We start from the raw sequence: 27,543 nt of genomic DNA, 5'->3' as shown, positions 1-27,543 counted from the left end.
GTGAACTGGTTTTTGGCAACTGCTTTGTCTCAGGGTGGTACAAAACAGCCCAAGCCTAATAATGGATCTACACTCAGCGCTCTCCCCAACAGACTTTCCTAAAGAGTAGACCCTGCAGGAAGTTATACTTACAATCTCAGAACACAGGCTACTAGAAAGAGGAAAAAGCTGCTTTTAACATGAAATGTTAGGATAAACAGTTTGCAGTCAAAGAGTAGGAAGAGTAGGAGAAGCCTAGGAACAAGGAATACAAAAAGGCAAGACAAAATCCATCCAAATTTAGGGGCTCAGCCTACTGTTGCAACTTTGAGGCGGGAGTACTCCGAAGGCCTGGACATCCCCTTGCTCATGTTTTCACTCAACAAGCACAAGTAATCAATCCCATTGGAGCCAAGTGCTTTACACGCTTTAACAATTTATAGGACTGAGCCCCGCATGCTTTGGACACGCACACGTGCAAACGCCTTCTTGTCTCACAGGCACATCTATTGATTTACAGTTACACAGCTCTCACACTGCTTTATTCTGTAATTTCAGCCATTACCAAAGAGTTAGGGGCATAACGCATGCTGATCTATGATTTTCTCACATAGTATTTCAAACATTCTTCCTTCCTTTATATCCTTTTCACATGGAAGGATCTATGTAGTCTTAAACTGTTCTCTCTTTCTTACCTCTTTTAAACATACCCTAATTTAGGCATGTTGTCTTGGATAATGCTTTTATTTATATCTGAGAAAACAGTCTGCCAAGCATTCCTTGTTCTTTGAATTCCTGATGAATATAATTCATTTCATCCAGTCAGAAAAAAAAATTAGCATGTCCCAGAATAGCCTTCTGTGTAAATATTATAGACTATGGCTAAATAAATATTATACGGGATTTAACAAACTGCAAACTCCATAAGTAAGTGAAATTTAAAATATTTCTCAAGCTCTTGAAAGTGGGTAGTTACAGTATTGGTACACACCAGGCCTGTTTTTATCGAGCATCAGGTTAAAATGACTTTTGTTTTACTTGCAACCTAGATAGCATTTAGATTTCAGCACAAAGTTATATGTTATTTCACCAGGCATACATAGACATCTAAACAGTGATAACTAATCTGGCATGCTTTCAATAGAAATTTTAAACCTGCTTATTTTTGAAATAGACGCTTGGAAGCAAGAAGCCCACTAAATTTGGCTTGTGTTGGCTGAAGTCACACTAACAATGAAATCACTGCCTTTCAGAGTCCAAAACATACTTGCCATTTTTAGTAGAAGTTTGACAGCATGCTCAGGTATAATATTGGAAACAAACATAGCCAAACTTATATAAAACTTAGATGGTCATGGATATAAGTGTTTTCTCCAGTTTAAATTTTCTTTCATCTTATTAAAAAGTGCTGCATGTCAATATTTTTATATATAAGATATAAATCTATAAAACAGCCATTTTCAATATTTTTCTAACAAGGCCTCTTACTATAAATGCTTTGTTTGAATGCATATGACAATTACTTTAATTGGCAAAGCCATTGAAGTGAATCATATAGTAGGGAAGCTTTAATAAATGCAATATATTTTGCTTAGTTGTTCCTTTTTTGTGCCTAATTTAGGAATTCAGCCATATAATTGATGTGGCTATCACCATTTGTGTACCATGGAACCTACATGAATACAACCTTCGTAAGACAAGAGACCTCTTTAAAATACATTCTTCCTGCACCCAGACAAAATACATTGAGGAAATGAGAAAGCAAGGACCATAGCTAACTCCTATATCAAGCTTTTAAAGATAATTTGGATCACAGTTTAAAATTCAGCAGAATAACAGTCATAAGTAAAGAACAGAACCCCAATTGCTTAGGTGGTAAATTCGTTTAGTCTACTGGTAAGGAGTTACTCGCCTGTGTAGTCTAAACGTAAAAAGATCTCACTTTCACTACCAGGGTAAAAATAAGAGACCATTAAAAATACTTACTTTGCTTAGAAAATAAAGTCCTCTAGAGAAGCAAACTATACTCCTTCTGAAAATAAGCAATCTACAGCAAAGTGCTACACAACTAGTACGTCTATCAAAACATTACAATTGCAGACAATGCTGTCTATAGCAGAACATATACTGAAGAAGTCCCATAAAACCATGCAGCGTGTGTTTCAGCTGTGCTGTTTCAGGTCTAAGAAAAGAAGCTGTCCTAAATTAAGTACCCAGTAATAAAAGCTGCAGTAAATCTACCTTTCAGGCATAATATGAATGTTAGCCTTAAAATGTGAAGTAAAATGAAATTTATTTATTTCATTGAAATGAAGACTATCTTTCCTTGTAAGTGTAGTCGTAATGGAACAATTGAAGAGCAGTTAGTTCCACAGCATGGGGCCTCCTATATGTAGAACTGTAGCCTTAAGCATGTTCAGCCAGCCTGCACACCTCTAAGTGTTTTATAATGAACAATAAAGCAGTCTGTGTTGGAAAGAGCTGTTGAGCTGACTAAGCAGAAAGGCAGGCTTTTCAAGCTAGGAAATAGTGATCTGTGCAATTGAGTTTCTTAAGTCAAAAAGGGAAAACACACAGAGACTTTGATCACATTAGCTTACCTGGGAGGTGTGGGGAACTTCGTCCGTCCTTCTACTGGTAGGTCTTCCACTTTCATAAAACCTAAATTCCCTTTGGGAAAGATAGGGGGAGGAGGAGTAAAGAACAGAAGAATCTAACAACACTCTCATCAGCATACTTGTGACTGATGAGTTGGAATAAAATTCTCTTTTAGACAAATGTCCATTTTGCCTTATTAATTTAAACAAGGATTTTAAAGACAAAGCCCATCAAACATTAGATAAGCATTTTAAGTTAATGGACCATGTAGTCCTATTTTCCCACAAACTCAGGAATCTTCATATTATGTCCTATTTTTACAGCAACATCAATTATTAATATGTATACTTTTGCTGACAGAGGACCACACTAAAAATGTGAGTTTCGTTATCCAGTTCTGGGTCATTAACTGTGAAAAGCTTGTAAATATAATGGTTTATTCACATGGGAAGCCTTCATTAAGATGCATTATTCTACAACTGATGTGGCAGCATTGCATTATCAAGTTCACTGTCTCCATCTAATATTTGTAATTTGTTTCTAAATGAGTTGCTGTTTGTAAAGCAAGTTAACAAATTTGAATTTCACATGGCCAAAGAAATTTCTTAAAGATGGGAAAATGCTTCTTCCCCCAAGGAAGACCTATTTATTAGCGTCTTACTGTAGAATGCCTCCCTTTGATTTAGAAGCAGAAACATTAGAGGCGCTGAGAAGTGATGCTAGAAATAAATTGGCTTTTGTCTTCCTTAACATGCACATTAAGTATAGAGGGCTATAAAAGCAGCACTCATCATATTGTCTCAGCATAACTCTTTAGAGCTCCAGAACAAGCATGTAGGCACGTGGAAAGTTGATCCGCAATACTGCGAGGCACAGGTCAAAGACTGGCCAGCAGGGAGGCATTCCTGCTGGAGCTCTTTAAAACCATTCTCTCACACTGTCCATCTCTCTTGACACCCCTTCTACCATTTCAGTACCTATTTTTCTCTTGCATTCTCAGGTGGACAAAGCTTTTTCAGACATACTTTCTTCTGAAGTCTGCTCCTTGACAAGAGAACACAAACTCCACCAGGGCTGTTATATAGACTCTGTCTTTGTTTGAAGACCCAAAAGTGCTTGAAGATGAATATAAGGTCCCAGGTTTTGCTCTTGTCTCCTCATTACTGAGGCAGGGTTAGGAATGCATTAAACTCTGAAGCTGGTGAGGTTTAGGATGACACATACTTTTGTGATTAGAACAAGAACACTGTGGACAAAAGAAAGAGAGCTTAATACAGTGGCTTTCTTCAATTGCAAAGCAAGAAGGTGGAAGCAGTGTTCTCTAATTCATATCACCTATGCTATTTATAGCCTTTTTTTTTTTAAGGTGTTATAATAGTCTAAAACATTTCATACCATCTATTAGGTGCCTGAGGAATTGGTTTTCTTTCCTCGGTTTGTCTTTTACTTGACAAAAGAAAAGCATTTTCTATGAAAATGCATCACATGCACAACAAATGACAGAGAACTGACAGCTAAAACAATGGTTACATTGTAAATTGTTTTACAACAATTACATCCTCTGGACATTATGTTGCTAAATTAGCTTCCACACTCAACTTTTATCTAGTTCATCTTCTTATTCCCTACCTATATTTTACCAACCGATTCCTTTCCTTGATCATTCACACCCTTATGTACACTTGGATCCGTTCTTATAGGCCAGGGAAGCAGTTTTTAAGATAGTCTCCATTTTACTTATTAGACCACATACACATAAGTTCTTTTGATGTTTCTTCATCCTTGTTTTCCTCAAGTCCAATTCATTTTTTGTTGAGGTAACTGCATTGATTTCAAAGTAACAGAATAGAAAGTCAGGCCAGTTATACATTCACTTTTAATGTTTTACTTAAAAATCAAATAACCATGGCACGCTTTCCTCACTGCCGTTCAGCACTTGCCTCCTCCTCCTCCCCCAGAACAGAAGCCAGCCTTCAGTTCCTGACATGTGTCGGCCTCCTGGTCTTCACTCATAGACAGGGCGCACTGCGTATGTTCCACATTAGACTGCCACAAATCCTTCAGGACTCATTTATCACAAACAGCTCCACTCTTCATTTCATGCTCTCCCTCACCCATCTGAGCTGGAGCGTGTTATTGCCAAAGCTTTTGCACTACAGGAGGAGCCCCAGGTTTGGCAACCGTCTGTCCACTGCTAGGCCAACTTCAAAGGATGTCATTTGTTATTAACATATCTCCCTGCTACTCATTGCAACAGCTTGCCTGGCAGTGCTGACTCCTGCTCAGATCAAGCGTCTTTTCATACCTGCCATGTCATCCTATCTTGTTGGCTTCTCTCCAACACCTACTCTCCTCCCCAGCTTATCTGGCCACCTAGGTCTGAGCCAGCTCCGCTTTCCCAGAGATGGAAGCAATCAAGCAACAGCACATTTCACATCAGCAATGGCCTTTTCCTCCATCTAAACAAAGCCTTTTCCACATACCTTAAATTAGAAAATATTAATAACCAGAAATCAATAGGATTGGAAAAAAAGACAGTCAAATGAGAATACAACCTTATCAACTTTCCCCATTCTCTTTTGTTCCTTTCTTTAGTGGGTTATCAAAGGTCGATAGCTGGACTCTTGCTGGTAGAAGTGATTCCTGTTTCTTTTGTTTTCTTGTAGTAAAACAGTCTTTGGAAAAGAAAGTGAAAAAACATGAAGGATAAACACAACAGAGCTTCTTTCCATAAGCTGTGTTACAAGGTTATGTCTGTACTTCAGCCTTAAGGCCTTGAGTGCAGCTCATAAACTAGTATCAGCAGATATATTGATAACCATATGGTGCTCAGACAGGTAGCTGCGCAAATATTTCCTCAGGGCTTGGCTGGATTTTGCCAACCAGAGCGTGTTCAGTAGCCTCGTTGCTATCAGCATCTGAGCCAGCTGGTTTAGAGCTACCTGGACTGTGTCCACACCAGCTTCGTGACTCTGGACTCAAGTGTAGATACAGTCTGTATTAATTCACTTAAAGATAAGAATCTCCTACTTCTGGTCTTGCTCAGGGCACGGTCTGGACACGTTCTTTCCAGTTCAAACAGTTCTTACCTCATCTGGCTTTGGTACTGATGAAAGATACTCTGACAGTAAATTCACAGTGACAAGTAGCTGGTCATCAAAGGCTCCCTCAGGACTCAGTGCAGAGCAGTTCAGAGGAGCTGAGTGGAGGAAAGGTTCAGAGATGGCAAAGAGGAGCTCTCCTGTCTGTGCTGCTGTGTGGGCCATTCCGCTCTCCACCTTGGTCTGGTCCCATGCTCAGCCACCACTTCCCTTGCTATGGCTCTGGCCCTCAGCTGCCCCCTTGGCTTGCTGATTCACCTTGTTATACCAGGAGATAATTAACACAAGGAGGGGGCGGGGGGGGGGGGGTGAAGCCAAAAGGATTTATTTTCTACTTCTTAGAGAGCTGAACTGGTTCACTGCAGGGTCAGGTGAGTGCCAGAGCCTGTGCAGGAGAAGGGAGGAACCGCAGGACCACACATCCAGCAGTTAGGATGGAGGGGGAACTGCCCCTTCCCAGCACCAATAAGCTGTCCATCTGGTGAGCCATCTCATGGCATTTCACCCTTAAACATTCAGGTGCATGCTGTAGAGAAGCCTGTCTTTCTCCATCAGCTGCAGATCAGCCTCATTAAAGCTGGAGATATCCTTGTGCCTCTCACACCAAGTTGCCTAGTCCTGAACATTGATTCTGTCACTTCCCAAAGGAGACGGGGGACCTTCTGCCCACCCAGCAAGACATCATCAGCATTCACCACAACTGCCTTTGCTCGTGGAAATACTTGTTCAGTCCCCTTTCTTGTGCTCCCAGATTTCTTTCCCTTATCCCTTTTCTTCTCACATATCTTCAGCTAGAAAACGTATTTCTAAATGAAAGAGCCCTTCCCCAGCTTCCCCTGGTCAGCATTTAGTTAGGAAATCTAGTAGGTTGTCCTCTGTGCATAATGCAGTGTCTGTTCAGACTGTGCTACAGCAGTATAGAAAGACATGGAAGAGTCATGTTGGCTCTAGCTGGCTCATCTCTTCCGTAGCAGCCCCACTACCAGTACCTCTAGGCAGTAGTGCTCTGATAGGAACTTCTCAGAAAAGCCGTCCCTTGAGCATTACTGTAGTGAAGCAAAAGCTGAATGGGAAACTGCCGGAGGGAAGGGGATCTTGTTTCTAGATCTCAATCTGGGAAGCAGGCCTCGTGGGTCCTCCTCTGGTTTCCAAATGAGCCCTGAGAAAGCAGCATCATATCTGGCTATTCTGAGGTTCATTTAATATCAGGAAGGCAGACAACAGTGAAATCCAGGTGAAATATGAATAAATAACGTACTGTTAGTTGTGTCAAAATAGGTGCTGGTGAAGGTAAAGATTGGAAACACTTCTGTGGAAACTGAAACATGAGTGAAGGTAACATCTCAGGGTGAAAGGCAACATATATTCACGAAGAGAGCATGTTCCAGCCGCCTTTCAAAAGCATGCTGCTCTTCTTGTTTCCTCCTGAATATTTTCTCACTGGTGGCCTTGACCAATTCCTTCTGCATAGTGCAAGTCACATATTGCAGATGCAGGGAAGGCAGTAAATTGCTTTCCTGAACAGGGGAGGGCCTCTGCGCTTACTTTGGATAGTGTGCAATCCCGCTGTGTACTTTCTGAAACCAAACTTGCTTGGCATTTGTTAGTGATTTTTGGAACCTGGTCGAAGCATGGAAAAACATTGAATAACAGATCTTAAAAATAAGCTGGCCAAACCTTTGATAGAACCCTTTTTGTCTTTGCAGGAGACCTGTGGAATTAGGACTTGGAGCACGCTAGAAAATACATCACACCAGAGCAAAGAGAATGCATTACTAAATTAGTCTGAGATGTGCTGATTAAGGACAATTTCTATACATTCTGAAGGTGGAAGGCCACAGCAGAATTGTATAGATTTTTTTCATGCAGACCAACAGTCCTAGGCTTTTGTTCACATATGCTGCCACCTATATGTCAGACAGTCACTAATTTTGAACAGTAAAGCACACCATATTATCATATTTTCTCCTCCTTTCTGTTCTTAAATTTGACATATACTATCAGACAACATGATTAGTACTTCCCATGTATGTGTAAAATATTTTGTTCTAGAATTGAAAAAAACCCTAAAGCTAATTTACAAGTTAATTTTTAAAATATATTTTTCTCTACACTTATAAAGTAGTAATAGCTTGTAAAACACTGGGAACATCTTAACTTTATCAACCATTACAAACTAAAAATGCAAAGTTTCAGACCACCCACACAGATGGTATTTTTCATGCTTCTGTATTTGCATACCAGAAAGACTTTCATTTTTCTCTCTCAAAGTACACATGTAAAATCAATCACAAAGCAGAAATTACTGTAAGACTTTAAACTGGCTTAGAAGCTCTTCTTGCCAAGGTTATCAAATCATGGGAAACTTGGGGAGCTATGATTTTTATTACAGTGTTTGGGGGGGTTGTTTATTCTTTTGTTGTTGTTCCTCAAGGGAAGTTGATTTCCTAAAGGAATATGACCAGCTGCAACAAAATACCAGGAAATCACTAACCAAGCAGTGCATATAAAAATTTAAGTGAACAAATTAAAAACAATACTGGCTAATTAAAAAGTACCAATAGGAAGTCCAAACATTTGAAAATTCAATTAAAAAATCTCTGGCACCCTTCTGACATGGATAAAGTTGGCATTTACAGAACAGCAGCTTTCTCACCTGTCTCATTGAGATCCCAGGATCCCACGCTAGAAGGGTTGTTTTTGTGCATTGCAATGTTGTTAATTAATGCTGAAACACTAACAATAGACTATTGTGTTCATCCAGGCAATTTTTGTGAGCACAGGGTTTTTTCCTGGCTTCCCGCAAATAAATTAAGGCTTAAGCTTGGATTCAGTCAACCTGGCATTCCAGTTTATATTAAGTTTCTTTTAATTCATACCTTTTGTTTTCTCCTCTCGTCATTTTCAGAGCCTACCTCCTCACTTAAAGGCAATGAATATTTCGCAGATGCATGCTGGGCAAGTAAATGCCCTGGAAGTTAAGGTCCAGGAGAGACATGAGGAGGTATTCATCAAGGACAAGCTGAGAGAAACAGAGGGGCTTGACATCAAGGAAACACTCCAGGATCAGATTGGCCAGTGTTTCATCGAGTGCTGGTGAGCGGACATAAACACTTGCCCATTAATAAGTCCATTTGCCCCAAGGAGTCTAACTGTGCAGTTCTTTCAGATTGCAAAATCCATCTTAAGGTGGTGATCCCAGTCACAGCTGCAGAGCTAAGTTCCTGAGTGGCAGGACTTCTAATTAGGGAAACCAGAATAGTACATCACTCCTTGCACAGTCCAGCAGGGATCAGAGGTGCGCCTTGAAAGACTGACTGCAGAATCAGGTCCACAGACCTGTGGGGGCACATTTGGATTGCCTGTTAGCTTGGGCTCCGGCTTTGTAATTATAAGCAGCATACTTAAGGTTTAAGAACACTGACTTTTTTCCCTGTCTGAATACATAAGGTTTAAGAGAGAGAATGCAGTCTTCCATGAGATAGAAGTATAATTATTTGCCATAGCAAATCACATCACGTCACTGGTACTGCAATCCAGGTGCCTGCTGCTGGTATTATCCAGCAGCCAATATGAATCTGAAGTACTTTCGTACTTGAGGCCTGACCTTCAAGACACTCCCCCAAATGTAACTTTACTTAAGTAGTGCTGCTGATCTCAGTGAAACTTCACGTCTCAGTAGAGGTAAGCACATACTTACACGTTTTTAAACTGAGTGCTGACACCTATAGTTCTCTCAGGAAGTTTACTTTAGCTGAAGAAGTTTTGAGACTGGCAATACTATAAAGCCTTGTACTAAGGAATATGGGCTGGTTTTATTATATAGGTAATTTTTTCCAGGATTTACCACATCCAGTGGGTTTGTATGTAAAAGTAAATTGGGAAGCAGCACCCAAAAGTTCCAGGATTTAGCAGCAAGGTTTCAGCTGCTCTGCAAAAACACTTCCAGTGTTACAGGGCTCACATTTGTCTTGTGGACTAGTGTCATGTCCGTTAATCGTTCAGCATTTTTTCAGTGTACCTGACCTGCCTTCAGCATGCAGTTTCCAGTTGGAAACACAAATGCATTCTGATGAAATCCTGCTCTATTTATTCCTTGACTACTTTAATCAGGTTTTGGCAGCTATACAAAAGCGTAGTGTTTGTTAAAAAAAAAAAAAAAAAAGGCAATCAAAAATAGCACTCTCACAGGTCTGCCACAATCTATTTCTCTTCTGTCTTGTACTTTTGCCTCTTATAGACACTCAAGACTAGTACATTTTTACCCTATCTAGCTCTACTTTAGAAAGAACTGCTGGGTTTACAAACCTCAGTTATTACAAAGCACTTCCCTTTTCCCTAAATCAACCCTGTTCCTAGGGTCCACTCTGCACACTTCTTGAGCTGCCATTTCCTGCCACTCCCCACAACTCCCAGCATGTTCTGAGGTACAGAAATATCTGATTTCCTTTGCTTAATATTACTCATCTAATAGTAATTCTCTAACATAGGTCAGTCGTGTCCAATTAACTTGACTCTAGAGCTTGAGGAGAGCTAACTGAAATGCTATGTGAACCAATAACAATGCTTCTATAGGAGATTAGCAGAGAACAGTCAATCTCCCAGAGATTAAGGCTGAGCCATAAACCTCTTTAAAGACAGTTATGAGACATTATTAAAAGTAAAATCCATTCCATGGAGACACTTAACAGCAGAGCCAACCAAGAGCCTAACCAATCCAAAGGATCATTTGGAGGAAGCCAAAGCCATCATTCGATCAAGGGAGATGGAGAGGAATGGCTGAATGAGCAGTTCATCAAAACCCTTGCTACCTAATGTATGAGCGACCTCAGTCTCATGTATCTATGAAATACTCTGAAGACGTAAGGTGGAGTGTAAATGCTGAGCTTTCTTATTCTGGAGCTCTTACAAGTGAAATGGGACCTCACTGCTACATTTATATCCCAGTTGTGCCCAGGGGCCCAACTTTAGGTGAGACTTCAAGGCTATAGGCAGACATAGTCAGTATCCCAGCATATAAATATGTGATTAAACAAGTTAAAAGGAGTTCTTTAGCTAACCTTTTAAGTTGTCTGGTCTGGTCTAGTCGGGTTCAATAGTCTTGAATCTCATCTGGACTTGAAAATTAACAAAGATTAAAGCAGATGTTAGAATATAAGCACCATGTTAACTGATGTCGGATAGCTTTATAGGTATGCTTTTCCTGAACAAGTGATTATATTAAATGGGACTAAGATATACCCGCACACGGAGCTAGTTAATCAATGACACCACTGCTTATAGATAAGCCTTTAGTCAGACTTGTTCTCCTGCAGCTGAGATGGACTGAGAAAATGGCTTCCCTCCAACCTTGTAGTATAACCAGAGCAAGCTGCTTCTCAACTCACCCCTCTGAAACAATCTGATATTAAAAAAATTAATGAAAAAGCAGTTTTAAGCTAAATCAGACCATTTCAATAGAGAACAGTTAAAGAAATGCTGCATGTGCAGTTATGTGGTGTGTCTGAGTGCAGGGTCACCTCTGATGGCAGAGGGGCAGTGACAGACTTGGTGCAGGCAGAGCAGTGTGTTTGATCATGCTCCCCTTTACTCTTCTTTTAAACTAACTGTCCATCGTGATCTCTAGAAAGCAGTAAGGCATGTTTCAGCCAAGACTAGACAGATCTCATTGACAAAGAAATATTCTGGTGATTTAGCAGTGTGGTAGATAAAATTCTGCCCCCAGTGAAGCCAGTGGGAGAGCTGCCATCAGCTTCAGCAAAGGCTGGACATCACCCAATGTTTTAGTTCATTTGAATCTGGCTGAGTGATGCAGTGATTTATGGGACTGAGAGGAGTCAGAGTGAGCTGCCTGCCATCCTGCTCTTCACAGGAGGCCTCTGTTTAAGTCACCAAAATAATTTTCCCCACAGACATATTCACTTGCATCCAAAATAGGTTTAAAAAAAAAAAAATCAGCAAATTTCTACACATGGGGATCGTGTGTGTCACACAGAGCCAAGCTTTCCATGTGATGCATGCCAGAGACACTGCAGAACGAGCAGGAGTTGTGTCCTGCTCCTGCCTGGCCTGCTGAACAGTAGCCAGATCTGAAGTGTCAAGGTTTACATTAATTATTACCTGCCAGGATATATTTTGGCTCTCCAGTAAGCCAGTCTATGAGATCAACAGCTAAATGTAGCTTACAAATTACTATTTAACTAGGCTTTTTGAGTTTACCATTGTCCATAGTCTATTAAATAAACAGATAGCTAAAGAGGAACAAAGATTCTTTTGAATAAATTTTGCTGTATGTACTAAAAAAAAAAAAAACCCAAACTTCCATATTTTATCCTTCAATTGGAAAAGGATATGATAGGAAATACAATTAGCAGGTATTGTCTTTTAGCGCAGCTACCATTAGATGACAAAAGCAATGAGCACGTATTAAGTTTCTCCACTTGCAAGAACTGCTATAAATATTTACCAGTTTCTTTCCACAAGGGAACAAGCATAGCTTCGGTCATTTCAAGACCCAAGACAGCTTCTTGTGAAGATAGGTTCTAAAAAAGCAAAATAAAGCAAAACCCAAAGGAATAGATTAAACGAAAATGTTCCAGTTGCTTATAGCAATCCCACTGCAGAGAAGACAACATATTTTTGATATAACACTGTGCATTTCACAGCCTTACCATCCATCGTTCCATTTATCTGTATTGACTTCCATGGAGCTGTTCTTATTTGGCTTGCAAATTATTCATATAAAGCTTTCTAGATTTCTATTTGGCCTTATCCCTATGCACCACACTAGAAAAGATAGATAATTTTTTTTAATGCTTTTTTATGAAAGCATCATGCAGTATACCTTCAGTCCTCCCTTTTTTTCCAAGATACCTATATGATTCCTAGAGCAGGAGTCCAAATGTTCCAAAATTAACAGTTGCTATGATTATATGCATCTGAGTCTGGATTTTAATCACTTGGCTCCCACAGATTCCCTCCATTACGTTAATAACAGCGTTTCATTTTAAGATACAGCAATTGCATACCTGGGGTTTTCCTTTCAATTTCCTATACTATTCCAGACCAAAAACATTTTTCTCTAATTTTACATTTAGGGTTTTGCACTGCATATGCAAAAACCGTCATCGTCATCTTTTCCACTCTTTACCCACTGTGCATACCAACAGTTCCCAAATCACAAATCTTCCTTGGAGTCATCCCTAAAATAAATTTTAAAAAGGGGTGGTGAGGAAAAGGGGAGAAGGATTCCCTTGTACAGAGAAATATAGTAGTATCTTTGTCTATGAAGTCTTTTCTGACAGAAATCAATATGAAGGATAAGAAATCAAGATGAGGCTTTTATTACCAGAGAGAGCCTCAGGAATCACAGGGGAGAGCCTAATACACAGGCTTTGCTGTAATGTGTCTTATGCCCTCTAGCTGTAACAAATTATGCTGTGAATTTCTTGGAGGATTTATATATCACTGCTCAGTGCTCTGGGGAGCATTTCATCAGTGGCATTGCTGACCTAATAACAGGGGATCTAAGTAATAGCAACTTTTATGTACATTATGTGTTATTCCCACAGATTTGGGGATTGGTTTTCTGGAGGAAGGAGGAGGCAAGGGGTAAATGTGCTTTCATAATAGGTTTACACTTTACTGATTAGCTTTGAATGATCTTCTTGCTCTGCCTGCTGACTTGAGTACTGTCAGAAAAAGAATTGGCCAAGCTTCGTGGTGAGTGAATGAGACCCCTTCTGAAGCAGGGGGTTCCTGCGCTTTATTTATTCATTTGGAACATTCCTGACAGCCAGCCCAAGCTTTGATGCAGAGGAAAGGAGAAAGAAATAGGAAGCGATCATGTTATATTTCCCTTTTTCACAAGACACTTTTGTTGAGTCGAGTTCACTGCCAATACGCCTGTTCACGGGGCTCCCTAGGTAGCGGGGGGCGGGGAAGGAGGCGGCAGGAGGAAGATGAATGGAGAGAGAGGTTTTGCACTGAAACTCCACAGAATAAGGAGAGTATTCATTTGTGTCAGGCACGGCCCGTATCACATTTCACACTCTGTACACACTGCTTTTTATGAAGTTAATGTTAACGTGCCTGAAAGTTGCCAGGCAATCCATCAGCAACTGAAGTCTTGCCAACAAGACAGAGACAGATGACACCTCAGCAGTGCCAAGCAGTGGCACCCCCTCCCCGTACCACCTCAGCCCTGGTTCAGAGGCATTGTTGCTCTAAGTCCATCCAGACCTGTGTTGTGTTTCAGTCCTGTCTGGTTCATCATACATGCCCTCAGCCTTCCAGAAGTGCCTTCCAAGTAACCAAGGAGCATGGATTGCTGTCTCTACACAATATGGCAACAGTTCACGAAACAGCTGATAGCAAAATTGCTTAATAACCAGTTTTAGTGCAATGAACCACTACAACAGACAGTCCTCTTAAAGAGCAAGCTCCAGTCTGGAAATCCTTGGAATACAACCAGAGACATCACCAGCCCCTTAATCAGTCTGCTTTCCATACAATGCCCTGTTACTCTAGAAAATGCATTCCCTTCTCTGCCACCCTTGCAAGGGCATTTCTCCTGTAGAAACCTACCAAAAAAAAGCCTCTCTGGTATCTAGTACTTTATATTCACCACAGACAGGAGTTACTGCCTACAGGAGCCATTTATAGATGGGTGATGAACCGCTCTCTTTCCCCTAATCCATATTGTCATTACTTGTTTTCCCTGTCATCATTAAAGGATTGTCACACAGTCACAAGCCACTTGTATGCGACATTCCACTCGGGAGCAAAACTTACCAGCCAGAAGCAGCCGTGAGCTCAATGTGAAGATCAGGATATTCTGCAAATGAGGATAAATAAGCGGTTGTCTGGTAATTCCACCAGATGAAGATGAGCTGAACTAAATTAGAAAGAGGTCTGTATCTGCACCACAGTTTTCTCCTGTCCTTACCTGTTTTCACTGGAGCCGAATATATCTTCTCCTGCCCTCCTTGTACTTTGTGCACTGAAAGCCTACACAAACCAAATTCATTAGGGAATAGCACAAAAGAAGTAGAAGCTCTTTCTGAATCGCTCTACAGCCAGTCTGGGTTCTGTCTCTTCTCTGAGTCTTCTCATTTTCCTTGGGAGAACGAAGACAAGCTCTGGATTATGGAAACAAAGCTCTGAAAGGGGATGGCACAGGCTTGGGTGTCCTCCTCTGCCCGAATACTTTGTCTTCCTGCAAAACTACGGAAACATTAATAGAAGAGACAATGCCCATTTTCTCTATCAATAGTTTTACCTCTGTTTTCTGACAGAGCTAACTTCAGATTTTGCAAAGGCAGTAATCTCCGTATCATAACAATCAGTGCTGGTACAAAGTGCTCTCTGAATGCCTTTCTCCTATGCCAAAAGGCCACTCCGCAGGAACAGCTTACATTTAACATCAGTCTTCCTGAACACGGCTCAGCCTGCTCCCAGATGTTTGACTGTACCTTGTGTAGACAGTCAAAGCTAGCTTCAGAATCCAATAGGAACAACACAGCTGTGACAGCACATAGCTCTCGCAGCAAAACCTGTCCAGGACCCTGGATAAATATTCTGGCAGCTAGACCATGCTGAGCTCTTCACTGCAAGCAGCCATGCTGCTGGGTTAAAGTACATCTGTGAGAACTAAAATCCTGCCTTTGGGCTCCTGGGTGAGACAACCTCTAAGACTGATTAATTAACATAATTAGGAGCTGTAAACATTAATGGGTAGTGTTCAAGCCTTTCCTAACACATTCTTAAAGCGTCCACCGAGTAGTTATCTATTGACTAATTTTGGCAGGCATCTTTAGGGCTAGAGGGAGCAAGGGAATGGAATGCAAATGCATCACTGGCTTACTAGAGGAGTACCAGAGCAAATAGCCCACCGGGTTTCTTTGAACAGAGGGAAAATAAGTGATCGTAAACAAGAGGATTGTTTGTGTATGGTGGGAGAGAGTAGATCCCACAGTTCTGCAACCTGTTTTCCTATTGATTGGCATCAACTATCTAGCTTCAACAGCCATTTAAAAACAAACAAACAAACAAAAATAAACAAACCCTCAGGCCTTCTTTCTTGCTTGTGGGAACACCACATTGTCCTTTTTTAGAAAGTGTGAACCCCTCTAATTCCAAAGGAGGGACAACCGTTACTAAGTCCATCTGCAGTTAATCTACTTTATTGGGTGTCCGTGGATTTACAGGAGGCAGGGGACCCCTCTGGAAGCTTCTGTGCAGTGGCAGAAGTTGCCTACTTCAGTGCACGCTAAAAATTTACGAGTGTGCTGACATTAATGGAGGCGGCTTGATAGCTTTTGGGGGGGATCAGCCGGAAGCCCCTGGATTCACATATTTTTCATACTTGGTGAAACACAGATAAATCTTGGCGGCAGGTGTCTGAAACAGTAAGACCAGTTGAACCCTGGTGTCACACCTCCAGAGAGGCATTGATAACATCACTAGTTCTGCTTTCTAAGTCACCACAAACTCTGAAATATGTTGCCTTTCCAGTTTTGAAAGGCTTCTTGAACTTACACTTCAATTTATGATTGCCGCCGCTATACAGTGATTAAAAACATATGCAAAGGACTCTGCTGCTCCTTAATTTTGCTCTGTGAACTATCAAAAGTTTGAAATAATTAAGGAACAGAAAGAAGATTCTTAAAATACCACAGGTGCAAATCAAGCTTCCCAAGGGGTTTTCAACATAACAAGTCATCCTCATGAACTATGATTTAATCATCAGGTGCACCAACGCTGTACATAAGCACGTCTTCACCAGCTTTCCAAACACTACTATTCCCTTCCAGACAGACATTCAGATATCTTAAATCAAAGTGACTAGCAATCTTCCCTGAATGATCTCTCCTTTCCCCCATAGTTTGCTTGCTGACTTTGTTACTGAAAATAGGGTCAGGTCCTGATATTATTTAACAGAACTAAGTCCTCATTCTAAGCAGACTCCCATCAACTTCCAGGAAGATTCATAAAATAAGACACTGTTGTTTCTGAGCAAGTTTATCAATATCAGGGCTTTCTCAATGGTGTTACAGACAGGCAGAAGCACATACTCTTGCTCCCCAAGCAGTTCACCTCCAGTGCAAGATCAGGGAAAACTATTTCAGTGCCATGGCACTTTGGGCTTTTCTCCTGAAAAGCTCAATCTTAGGCTTTCTGCCTCTGATGGGGCTTTTCCTCAGCACCTTGCAGGAATGCTCAGAACTTCAAGCATCTGCAAGCACATATTCATCTCTTCATCAGGCATGATTTGCATTGCACACCTCTTGCCATGCTTGCATATAAATTATGCATTAGCGACATTAAAAGCTCATTCAGATCTGAACAGTCACACATTAGCAGAGCCATAATGAGCATGGTCCTTCTTCAGACCAGTCTCTCCTCCTCTACTTTTCTCCTTACAGTGCTTGCTTCTAAATTACTTTGTCCAGAAAGACGTAACCTTTTCCCCACCCCATTTCAGTCCCAGTTTCTGTCTCTGCAGTTTTCAACTGTAAAGCTCTAAACACTCTGATGATGGTACACCAAAGGCAAAATTGTCCAGAGCCTACTAGCTCAGCCTACAGAGGTAGGATATTTACAAGGACGGCAAAGACATTTCTGTTCCAAAGGGCAAGATGAAACTCCTTGTTCTAAATCTTGGGAGCAAAAGGATGGGTCCAGTTAGACATTTTCATTTATTTAGCATAAGCAAAATTATGTCTTTAACTAGTCTCCATCTTGGGAAAACCTGACTCATTTGAGCCAGTATTTTCAGACCTATCTATTATAAATTGAATGCTCAACATGTAAACTTTCAGTCCAAATGGTTAATAGCTTAACAAATCTGTGATCAGCTGAGAAAGAGCTTTGTAATGTATAGTGTCAGGCAGTAGCACCAGGGAAGTGCTAAAATCAGAAGTGGAAAATTAGTACAGCTGTTTGGTGCTGTCAGTCCCTGCCCAGTGCACTGCAGAGAGTGCAGAGCTGCTCGTGCAAGACAAGAACTGAGATAACGTTGATCATCAGAGGTTAGAATGCAAGAGGGACAAAAGCAGTCAGATGCTTGAGCACACGAGAGACATCCGCCAAGAAGCCCCAGATAAGGCACCAATAGATGAGAGGAAGCAGGTCTTGCACCACCTTCCCCCACAATGCTGCCAATGACTGGGCTTTCTGAGTCCCATTTTTGGTGCATAACTTTTCCAGATATTTCATAGGGATCCATAGCCTCCCCATTACAGGCCCAGTTCCAGCAGGTTGGGCAGCGTGGTGTGGAGACAGCCATAGGTGTAGTTCTGCACATACAAACAGGACATCTCTTTATTCTCACTCTCTCATTCCTAAGAGCACAGCATGGGACATGGGAGTAAAATGGATGCAACAAGTAAGGCCAAAGCAATAAGCCTCAGCATGCATATTTGGTGGTACATCTGCTGTTCAGCACAAAGAAATTAGAGGACCAAAACCACAGTCTTGGTACAAGGGCAAGTTGCTCTGTCCTGTCCTGCTAGTCACTTCTAGCCCTGTTCTTACAGACATGCCCATCCTGACTACTAGTCTATAAGGGTGAATTCCTGGCTTCACTTGCTTCCTACTTTTTGATTGTAGCACTACAGAAGCAACACTGACTGTTACAAAAAATTTAGGTTAGATTCCCTTTTCTACCTTCTTCAAATGGCTGAAAGTGACCCACAGATAACCCACAGTCCATTGACCTTGAGTCTAAGCCTCCCACTTAGCATTAAAGCTCCTAAAAATAGTCACTTCTTTGTACATCTAGAAGTCTGGAATCAGCTAAATAGCATTACTCTGAGTTGGTCCCATTTGCAAACAAGAAAAAAAATCTTGTAACTAATTAGTTCATTTTTCCTAAAGTACTCATACCCATCTATAGTAATACTTGGGAATTAAAAGTCTGAAAATGCTAAGTGTTACCGACATAATGCATCAAACCCCCCACTGATATTCTCAAGGACACTTCCCAAACATTAGATTTATTTGTTGTCATAGATACTCACAGACACAAACATTGATTACATTCAGGGACTCAGTCTTGCCAGCAGCTTGTTTAAAACATGTAGAGCTGTATTATAAGACCAGATTGGGCTTTTTCTGGAAAATGCTGCAGTAGTGTGCCCTGTTCAATGGCTATGTTAGGTTGCAGGTCTCCCACACTGCACTTTCTTTATTCCTTTCTCAAACAGAGTTCTAACACAGCAGACAGGATTTCCGAAAGCAGAAAACAGACAAATGGGGTGTTTAACACTGGTAACTGGGGCCTGATTTTCACCTCAGAGCTGGTTTCTGTTCCAGTAATCCAGCTAGATACCTACTATGCTTGGCCCAGAGGGGTCTGCTCTGCCATCTGATCTATTCTTGGTTTGACCAGCATAGCTTAGTCCTAAACAATGAGAAAGAAAGAAGGGAATGAATCCCAAGGGGAAGAAGAGGAGACCCTGCCCAGCTATTCTTTTTTCACTCCACTGTGATAGGGAGAGGTGTCTTCTCCAGCAAGTTAATACAGAGCAGGTGGAAGAACCAATTTTCCCACTTCCCCATTTCCAACAAGCAAAGTGAATGAAGATGTGCTGGGATACAGGAACAAGAAACAGGCAGAGAAAAAAAGAATCAGGAGTCCCACTGGTGCCTCGTAGAAGGACAGAGAGGCACTGAAGAGCCAGTGGCTGGCAGAGGAGAGATGTTTGAGGGATATTCTGGGAAGAGAAAGACTAAGGAAAAGCTTAGAAGTAAAGAGAATAAAAATGAACACCAAGCACAGAGCAGTGGCTCCCAAGCCAGAGCCCTTGCTCCACAAAATGATCTCTTTGGAGAAGCAAGCAAAGGAGGTAGAAGAGACATTTTCAGCCTTGGCTCTGTAGAATGCAAAGAAGAAAGGAGGCAACTGAGGAAAAAAGAAACGTGGTGTGGACTGACACAAGCAGAGCAAAGGGGTAGCAGAAACAGTCACGAGGAGCTGGAGAGGCAGAATCAGAAGAGGAGGGATGAAAGAGGCATATAACTGGAAAAAAAAAAAAGCCCTATAAGCCCCCTAAAAAAAATAGGGACAGTTAGAACTGATAGAAAATATTAAGTGTGTCCAAGGCAAAGGCAAAAGAGCAGTCCCCCAAATGTGTATGCCAGAAAGCAAGCTCAGGTAGCTACATTAAAAAAAAGACTTGATTGTCAGGAAGTCAGATTTGACTATGGAGAGGGTGAAAGCATGCAAGTTATGGCTGGGAATGTGACTGGGAATGACAGCCTATTATTCTTTCTCACAAGAGAAAAGGGATATATTTAATTCTGAAATACAGTTGTTTCACTGTTTTCACTGGCAGTGGGTTTTTCAGAGTTTACATACTGGGGACCATAGCGGGAGAGTGTCCGATGGAATATAAGGCTGATTCAGGGCATTATGGCTTCAGTATGCCAACATGTTTAACAAACTCTTGACAAGTTACTTAAGTGCTGAATTTCAAGTGAATTTCACACCCAGGAGACTTGCATCATCTAGCATAGAAAATCCAGGCTTACACTGGAAATAGGTGTAACATCTACCACACCGCTGAGAGTGCTTCCCCTCCAGTTTCATTTCTCCTTGCCTTCCCTCACCTGTACCTTGGACAAAAAGCTCACGTCTCTAAGTCAAATGTCAAATAGGCAATTAGACTCAAACTCAGCTGCCATAAGGTACCACTAAGGTCGAGAGTACAACTGCAGTGAAAGTAGGTTCTTAGGTGGTTAATAAAACATCCAGAGGCATTTAAATAGAATGAGTTTATGCCCTTCAATTTGGGTATAAGTCAAATTCAGTAGGGTTAAGCAGAAATGATGGGCAGTTGAGGTGGGGGGGGACACAGGCAGAAGCAGGTTATCCCATCAGCCTCTGGATCTCCACAGTGGACTTGCTGGTACAGGCTCCAGATGACAGGAGTACACTGACTGCAGTCCCAGGGTTGGCAAGCATGTCAAGGGCACATGAGGCAAGGCATGTTTTTTTATTTGAGCTGATTGTTTCCCTTAAGAGCACCAGACTACCCCTTTGTCAGGTGGGCAGTACGCTGCATGGTTTGGTAAGCATCTAGGTAAACTCTTCCCAGTGCAAAGTTAGCATTAAAGTCGGTCCATCCAAATCCTATACTTGGATTGAATCTCGACTTAACACAGAAAAGGTTTGAAGATAGTATTTCTGTGGGCAGAACAAGAACTTGCCTGAAACCTGAGTGTCATCTATTCCTTCCAGAGTCAATATGTTTCAGTTTTACTGAGAATTTCAACACAGGGGAGATTAGTCAGACTCCATCAAGCAGGTTGGTTTTATTATCCAGGTCAGAGTCCAGGGCTTTTAAAGCCACGCTACATTTCAGTCCTGTGCAGATACAACAGAAAATCTAATTATTTATAGTAATTTACTTTAAACACACCCAGCTATTAGCATCACAAACTAGCTATGTTTTGTCTTCTGTGTCAGGCATCCTTAGGATTTATGCGGGAGCAGTATTAATAGTTACCATTCTAAGCTGAATAAGAGACATTTAACAGCACATATAAGGGAGCTTGCTAGTTCTCCTTAGGCTCTACTTGTACAAAATAACTATATCAACATAGTACCTTTCAGTAAGATACCATACCAAATATAATATTGTTTGACTTGGGCAAAGAAAATAGAACCATAAAAAAGCTGGTGCAGTATTTACTGAGATATTTATGTAATACCAGGAAACTGCATTACCCTTAACTAAAATCTGTTCAGATACTCCCCTCTCTCTTCTTAGAGTGTCTTACTGACTCAGTAATCCTTTGGTGGCTTGGAAAGGAAGTTTACTCTTGTTTTGTATTCCCCATCACACAAGGAGACTGGCTCTTTCCTGCAGATTTTTCTGGAAAGCATCTAATCCAGCAACCAATTTTGAAGATACTGGTTTAAAGCATGGCTATAAGTTAAAGGCTGCAGTCTGTGTAGCTGCAGGAGTCCTCAAAGTATTCCAAGTCAGACTACAATTGCTCTGAGGGAGCAAATTCCAGAGCCGGAGCTCTGCCATCTTTTGTATTGCATACATGTGCTTCCCATCATTGGCTCAGCTCTCATAGCTGCTACAGAGGGGGTAATGCTATGCCCAAAATATCATTTCACCTTCATCCTCTTCTGGGAAATCATGTATAATGCATGGTTTTATTCTTTATGCATTGCAAGGTTTGCAGTTGTGGGAGGCCTGGGAACTAGTGGGAGCAAAGGTGGGAGCAGCTGATTGTAGCCTCTCCCACGTATATGCCTGTATTTCATTCCCATGCAAACCTAATCTTTACATTCTGTGCCTGGGGGAGCTCTACTATCCTATAATAAGGCCATTCCAGACAACTGATACTCTATACAGGCCTGCGAAGCAATACGTTTAGATCGCCAGTACCAAAAAAAAAAAAAAAAATACAAGAGAACCCTAAGATTTAGCAAGTAAGTAAACCTGCCCTTCAAGTCTCAATCTTCAAATTGCACTTCCCACACCACCTTACCTGTTACACCGCTTTGGTAGGAGGAAACTACTGACGTGTGGGCACTTTGCTTCTACCAAGAGTGGGCTGCAGGTCCAGCTCCAAATTCCCAGAGAACATCCCCATGCCTGTCCCTTGGTCTCCAGCCAGGTGTCCGCCTCTTCTACCACATTGCCAGCAACTCTGTGTAGCACTGGCCCCATCTGCCAAAGAGATGCTTAAAAAGCACATTATTAAGCCATCATATAAACAAACAATAATAAAAAAGCTCCATTTTGTGCTTATAATTGATTAAATTTGAGTGCATCCCACTGTGAGTAGCACATGCAGAAGATTTCAGTCATTTAGAGAGGCAGTGCCAAAGTCCTACAAAAGGCATTCAATTCTTCATCGGTCTCTAAGATTGTCTACATTTTCAGTCAATTTGAAGAGACACACCAAACAGGTACAGAAATACTGCACTCCAATTTTTCTTTCACAAAACTAAAAGGTGAGGGTTAATGAACTTGGCATCTCAAGGCATTACATTGTGTTTCTTGGACTGCAGAGATGACTGGGTTTTTCAGCTAACACTGTTGATAAATGGTTGCTCTTAATACGAGCCTGACACTGGCTTCTAATTGAGCTCATTGGAATGTTTCTGCTTGTCTTTTCTCACACTTTAAATTGCCAAAGCAGAGACTCTAAATTCTTTTTCTTACTACTGAGCTATTTGGTTATTAGCATTGACCATGAATCTATAAACATCTCTATATATGGATTCCCTACAACATTCTTCAGTATCAGTCTCAGTTTTTTCCTGGTTTTACACTCTGTGTACACCTGATTGTGATTTATTCAAATAAGGCTGCACAAGCCAATTGGGATGAACATTGAAAAATCAAGCACTGTGACTGCTTTCATATGCATGAAATTGCCTCAGATTTATCATTAAATAGTTCATTTAAACACTCATGCAAACCACAGAGAACTGGATCTCTTGAAGTGGACAAGAATGTTAGCAGCAGTGAAACAGCAGCATATCCGGTTGCCTTCTTTAAAACTTAGGAACACACTATGTGCCATTTTGAGCTTCTCATTCCCCACTGAAGTTTTTCTTCTGTATCACAAGTGCTTTTCAAGGAAGTGCAGTCTTAGCTACAAGTAGTGCCATTAGCACAGCACTACAGTATTGGTCTTAAATGAAGTAGCAAGCCACTCTCCCAAGCAGTAACGTGATGCCTGACAGATGCTGATTACACATTGTCCTTTACAAACGCTTAAAGTCAAATCATGGGCAGGCAGCAGGTTAGAGGCACAGTGATCCATGAATGGGACAGCCATAATATAGTGGTTGAAGAGGACAGTATGCACATACAGATCATTTTAATCCAGGGAGGCAAAAAACGAGGCGAATTATGCCAGACTGGACTGTATTTCTGCATTGATACCATAGATGGAAAGCAGACTTAGAGATCTAGCTACCAAAACGTGTCTGATGCCACCTTCAGCATCACCTCAGATTTACCCATCTTCATCACACTGTGAAATGATGCAAGCAGTTAAAAACCAGATAAAAAAAATTCATATCATTTTACCACACTTGCATCAGGCAGGCTGGGTTGTTTTAACCACCAGTGCAAAAGGCTATGTATTACTCTAACATTCTGTTCTGTATTTATTCCAGTATTTCAGTAAGGGTAGTTTCAAAGCACAAAGCTCCTCTGTTCATTTTCAGGCTCTTAGTCCCCAGTTTTCCAGACATATATGAAGGGTGCATGTCCTGCATAGCATGTGCAGGGAGTTTGACATGCCCCAAGTGAGTTGAATTTATTATGCATGCATGCAACTATCCACCCAGCATATAAGCAATAGGTTCAGGGAGAGCGCAGTCATTTCAGAGAGTTTTTAATCAGCTAATACCGCTAATACCCTTGAAATACTTCAAGTACCTTTCACAGTCAGGTGGTGGCAGAAGAAATATAGCATATGCAAAACCATTTCAGAACGAGGAGGAGGGCAAAGTCCTGAGAGAGCTGACACACAGCATGGGTGCAAGCAGCGCTTTCCCAGGTGGGCAACCGGTCCAAGGCACTATTTCTCAACCCTCCCCAAAGCATTATCTTCAGCCTAAAGTGATGGGCCATGGCAAAACAGTTTAAAGCATTAAATTTAAATGCCCAGTTTACAGCCTCGTTTCCCTGCCAGAGAGATGCGTTTTGTTTCGCTAACACCTTGACTTCTAAGAAGCAAAAGCGATTGCTCGAATTTCTCATAACCAAATCCCATAAGACAAAATGCTCTCTATACTCCATTTCATTCCAAATCCCAAAGAAACTTGTGATGTTGGAGGGCAAGTTATTTCTTTTGGCTGGCCTTGCTACAAAAATCTCATGCTTTATTTTCCTCTTTACAGAATTCATATTGTGTTAATAAAGTACTGTTGATTCCCTCTGGCTGACTCTGCAGGAAAGGTGTTCTTGCAAAGCTTCTAGTCTGAGTTAAAGTAATCTTGCTTAAAACTGGCCATAATTGTTTCAGTCTCTTAAGTTTAATACTAAGCACAGGAAATATTGCCAATTTGAGTCAGGATTCAGCATTCTGTGAAGGCAGGATAAGCTGACCAAAGGTAAGGAATTCAGTAAATGCAAGGGGAATTTGACCTGGCGTTTCTTTGAGCCAGCTTCTGTATTTTTGACCTTGCTCTAAAGAGAATGGAAAGATAGAAGAAAATCAAAACAGATGAGAGTTTAACGACAGTTACGCACTCCAGAGTACTCATTACTCCATCAGCCAAGTCCCCCGGACATAGTGCTAGGCCCTGAGGGGAGTTCTTCCACCGCAGTAAGGACTGCTCAAACCCACTCTTCTTACAGCTGGGTTGACAGGATCGCATTCCTGAAAAGGCTGTAGACAGTCAACAGGAAGCTGACACTGGAAATAAGCCTGGGGACAGTCTGACTTTGAAAGAGGGGGAGCAGCCCTTCACCTTTTGAGACAGCCCCTTAAGGAAGATAGCCTGCCTCACGGCTCTGGTAAACATGGTAGGATGAACAAGTCCAAAAGAGAAGGACAGGCACTAAAAGGAGTGTAGACCTAGAAAACAAAACATGGGTGCAGTGTTGGATGTCAGTATCTGTTCTGTAGCTTTCAGAGAAAAGAAAAGGCAGGATTTCTGGTTCTCACAGGCCTGTTTCCGATAAGCAAGATTTTACCCCAACACAAGTACATACAGTCAATTTGATGAATTCCTCACTAACAAGGCAGTTACTGGTAGGCCTGACAAGGCCAACAGCAGAAATACTACAGACTAGAGACCACTGTTGTGACACCATGATGTGCCCTGCTCCTAGCTCAGAAACCATTCCCTCCAAGGGCAGGGATGGGACAATCCAGGTGTCCTTGGGTCCACCAGGAGATGCTTTCACTGTTACTGCAGAGAGCCTCACACCAGGCTTAGCAGCTCCTCTGCCCAAGACTGTTCTGCATTGCAGGAGTCAAGCCAAAAACCCCTAAATAACCTTATAGGAATCTGCTTTCCAGTCCCTTTAATCTTATTTCCATTTCTGTGCCATGGTGGGTAAATTTAATACTCTTCTTCTCTAGGTTTGTCTAAGCTTTTAGTATGGGTTGGACATTATTAGCTCTTGCAAAGCAGTTCAGTTATGTAGGTCATGATGTGATTTCTCCCAATCCTGAGTTAATTCAGATTTGAGCTCTGAGAAAACTTCTGGCAATATGTTTTGAGGGCAGAGAGGGACATGCAAAAATCAGAGTACCAGAACATTTTGTGAGTGTTAATATTACCAAATTTTTGTTCCGATTTTTCCAATTTTTTTTTTAATTTAAGCTAATATTGGAACTGTAAAATAAATCTGTTTCTCCTTGGCATTATTCATGCCCATATTGCCTTTTATTTTCATTCAAAACCTTAGCAGTGCTACCTTCCCACATCTCTGATTCAATTCAAGGAGAAAAATGTATTGCCATTTTAAACCAGGAATAATTTGTCAGAATTTTGAAGGTACCCATAGGTCAAAAAAATCCTTTTCCCCTATGTTTTACAGCAGGGAGCAGGATAACCAGGAGTCCTGGCAGGGAAAGCTCGTGCCCAAAGTCTGTCTGAAGGGGAACAGAGATTCCCTTTTTTCCAGTAGACTAATTACCTTTTGCTATCCTTAAAAGACCAGGAGGATTTTTGAAGAGGTAAAATAACTTCATGACAAAACAGAACAGACTATTTCACTGTAAGAACTCAAGAAGCTTAAGAACAACTGTAGTAGGTCAGCCAAAGGTTTACCTTGCCTGGCCAATAATACTACATGTAATAAAACTATCAGAGAGAATTACCACATTCCACATTTAGATCTGTCCCCTCCAACAACTGTTTCCCAACTATCACTTGGCTTTGAAGCTTACTTCTACCATTTCAGATCTAAGGCAGGCATTGGGTACCCAAAAGACGATCTATTGTTTCTAATTATGATAGTTACTGTAATAAAGGATATCACCTTTCCCCACAAACCTTTCACGCTCGTTCCTCCATGGGAATGTTTCTTCTTGCACGTTGTTGGCCTCATAACACTTGATCTTAAATTTTTAAAGCTGAATATATATCCAGAACAATAAAGTTTCCAATCCTCCAAACACTTCTCTCTGCAAGTCACTCCACTGAATTACTTCCATGCATAACAATCACAGGTACAAGCAAAGGCTTGGAGGATCAGGACCTTAGATAAAACATAAGTTGTAATATGTCTGTGTCCAAACCCATTAAAGATGACAAGAAGCCTGGGGAAATGAATCTTGCTTTATTGCTTTATAAGTAATTCTGTATTTGCATAGGTTATTTTTTCTGGAAGTGGTTTTCAAAGAGCTAAAGAAAGCACACACACAGAAGGAAAGGAAACGCCACAGCAAAGGCACTTAAAATAAACCAACACTGCTATTTAAGTAGTTTGAGAGAACCCATATCAGGTGGGATTACAGAAATAGACAACAACTACAAAACAACAAGGGGTTTATTTCTTTAAAGGGTTCCCCCGGCCTTTTGTTTTTGTTCCTTTTCTGCACAGAACGCTCGGCTGTCCCTCCGCCTAGAGCATACAGCCATCATTCATGCCTTTTCTTCTGCACACAGCCCACATCCTTTCTTACCCTGAAAAAGAGTTAAACAGTCTTTTTCCTCCAAAGAACAATTTTTTATTTTCCCCCAACAAGGCCTTTTATGCAATTAGCTAGAGAAGCCATAGCCAAAGAATAACACATGTAAAATCATGCCAGAGAACAGAGTAGGTAGTAACTTGTTGAGTCTATTACCAGACAAAAATGTTTAAATCAATGGTGTGTTGTCATAAATCAACAGCCATATTTAGCTTTAACTATAACCATCCCT

At 41.2% G+C, this 27,543-nt stretch overlaps 1 protein-coding gene across 2 annotated transcripts in view; it reads left to right on the top strand.

Moving 5' to 3' along the window:
- The window catches only part of IQCA1 (IQ motif containing with AAA domain 1), a 112,189-nt gene that overhangs the window by 21,030 nt on the left and 63,616 nt on the right, over nucleotides 1–27,543 (top strand). For both annotated transcript variants that reach the window (XM_052793468.1, XM_052793467.1), the window contains exon 6: nucleotides 8,587–8,774. In XM_052793468.1, the coding sequence (XP_052649428.1) occupies nucleotides 8,587–8,774 (188 nt within the window). The remainder of the gene's footprint in view (nucleotides 1–8,586; nucleotides 8,775–27,543) is intronic.

Source organism: Harpia harpyja, chromosome 7, assembly GCF_026419915.1.
Source record: "Harpia harpyja isolate bHarHar1 chromosome 7, bHarHar1 primary haplotype, whole genome shotgun sequence".
NCBI classification, from domain to species: Eukaryota; Metazoa; Chordata; class Aves; order Accipitriformes; family Accipitridae; genus Harpia; species Harpia harpyja.
This window is presented reverse-complemented; position numbering and strand designations above follow the sequence as displayed.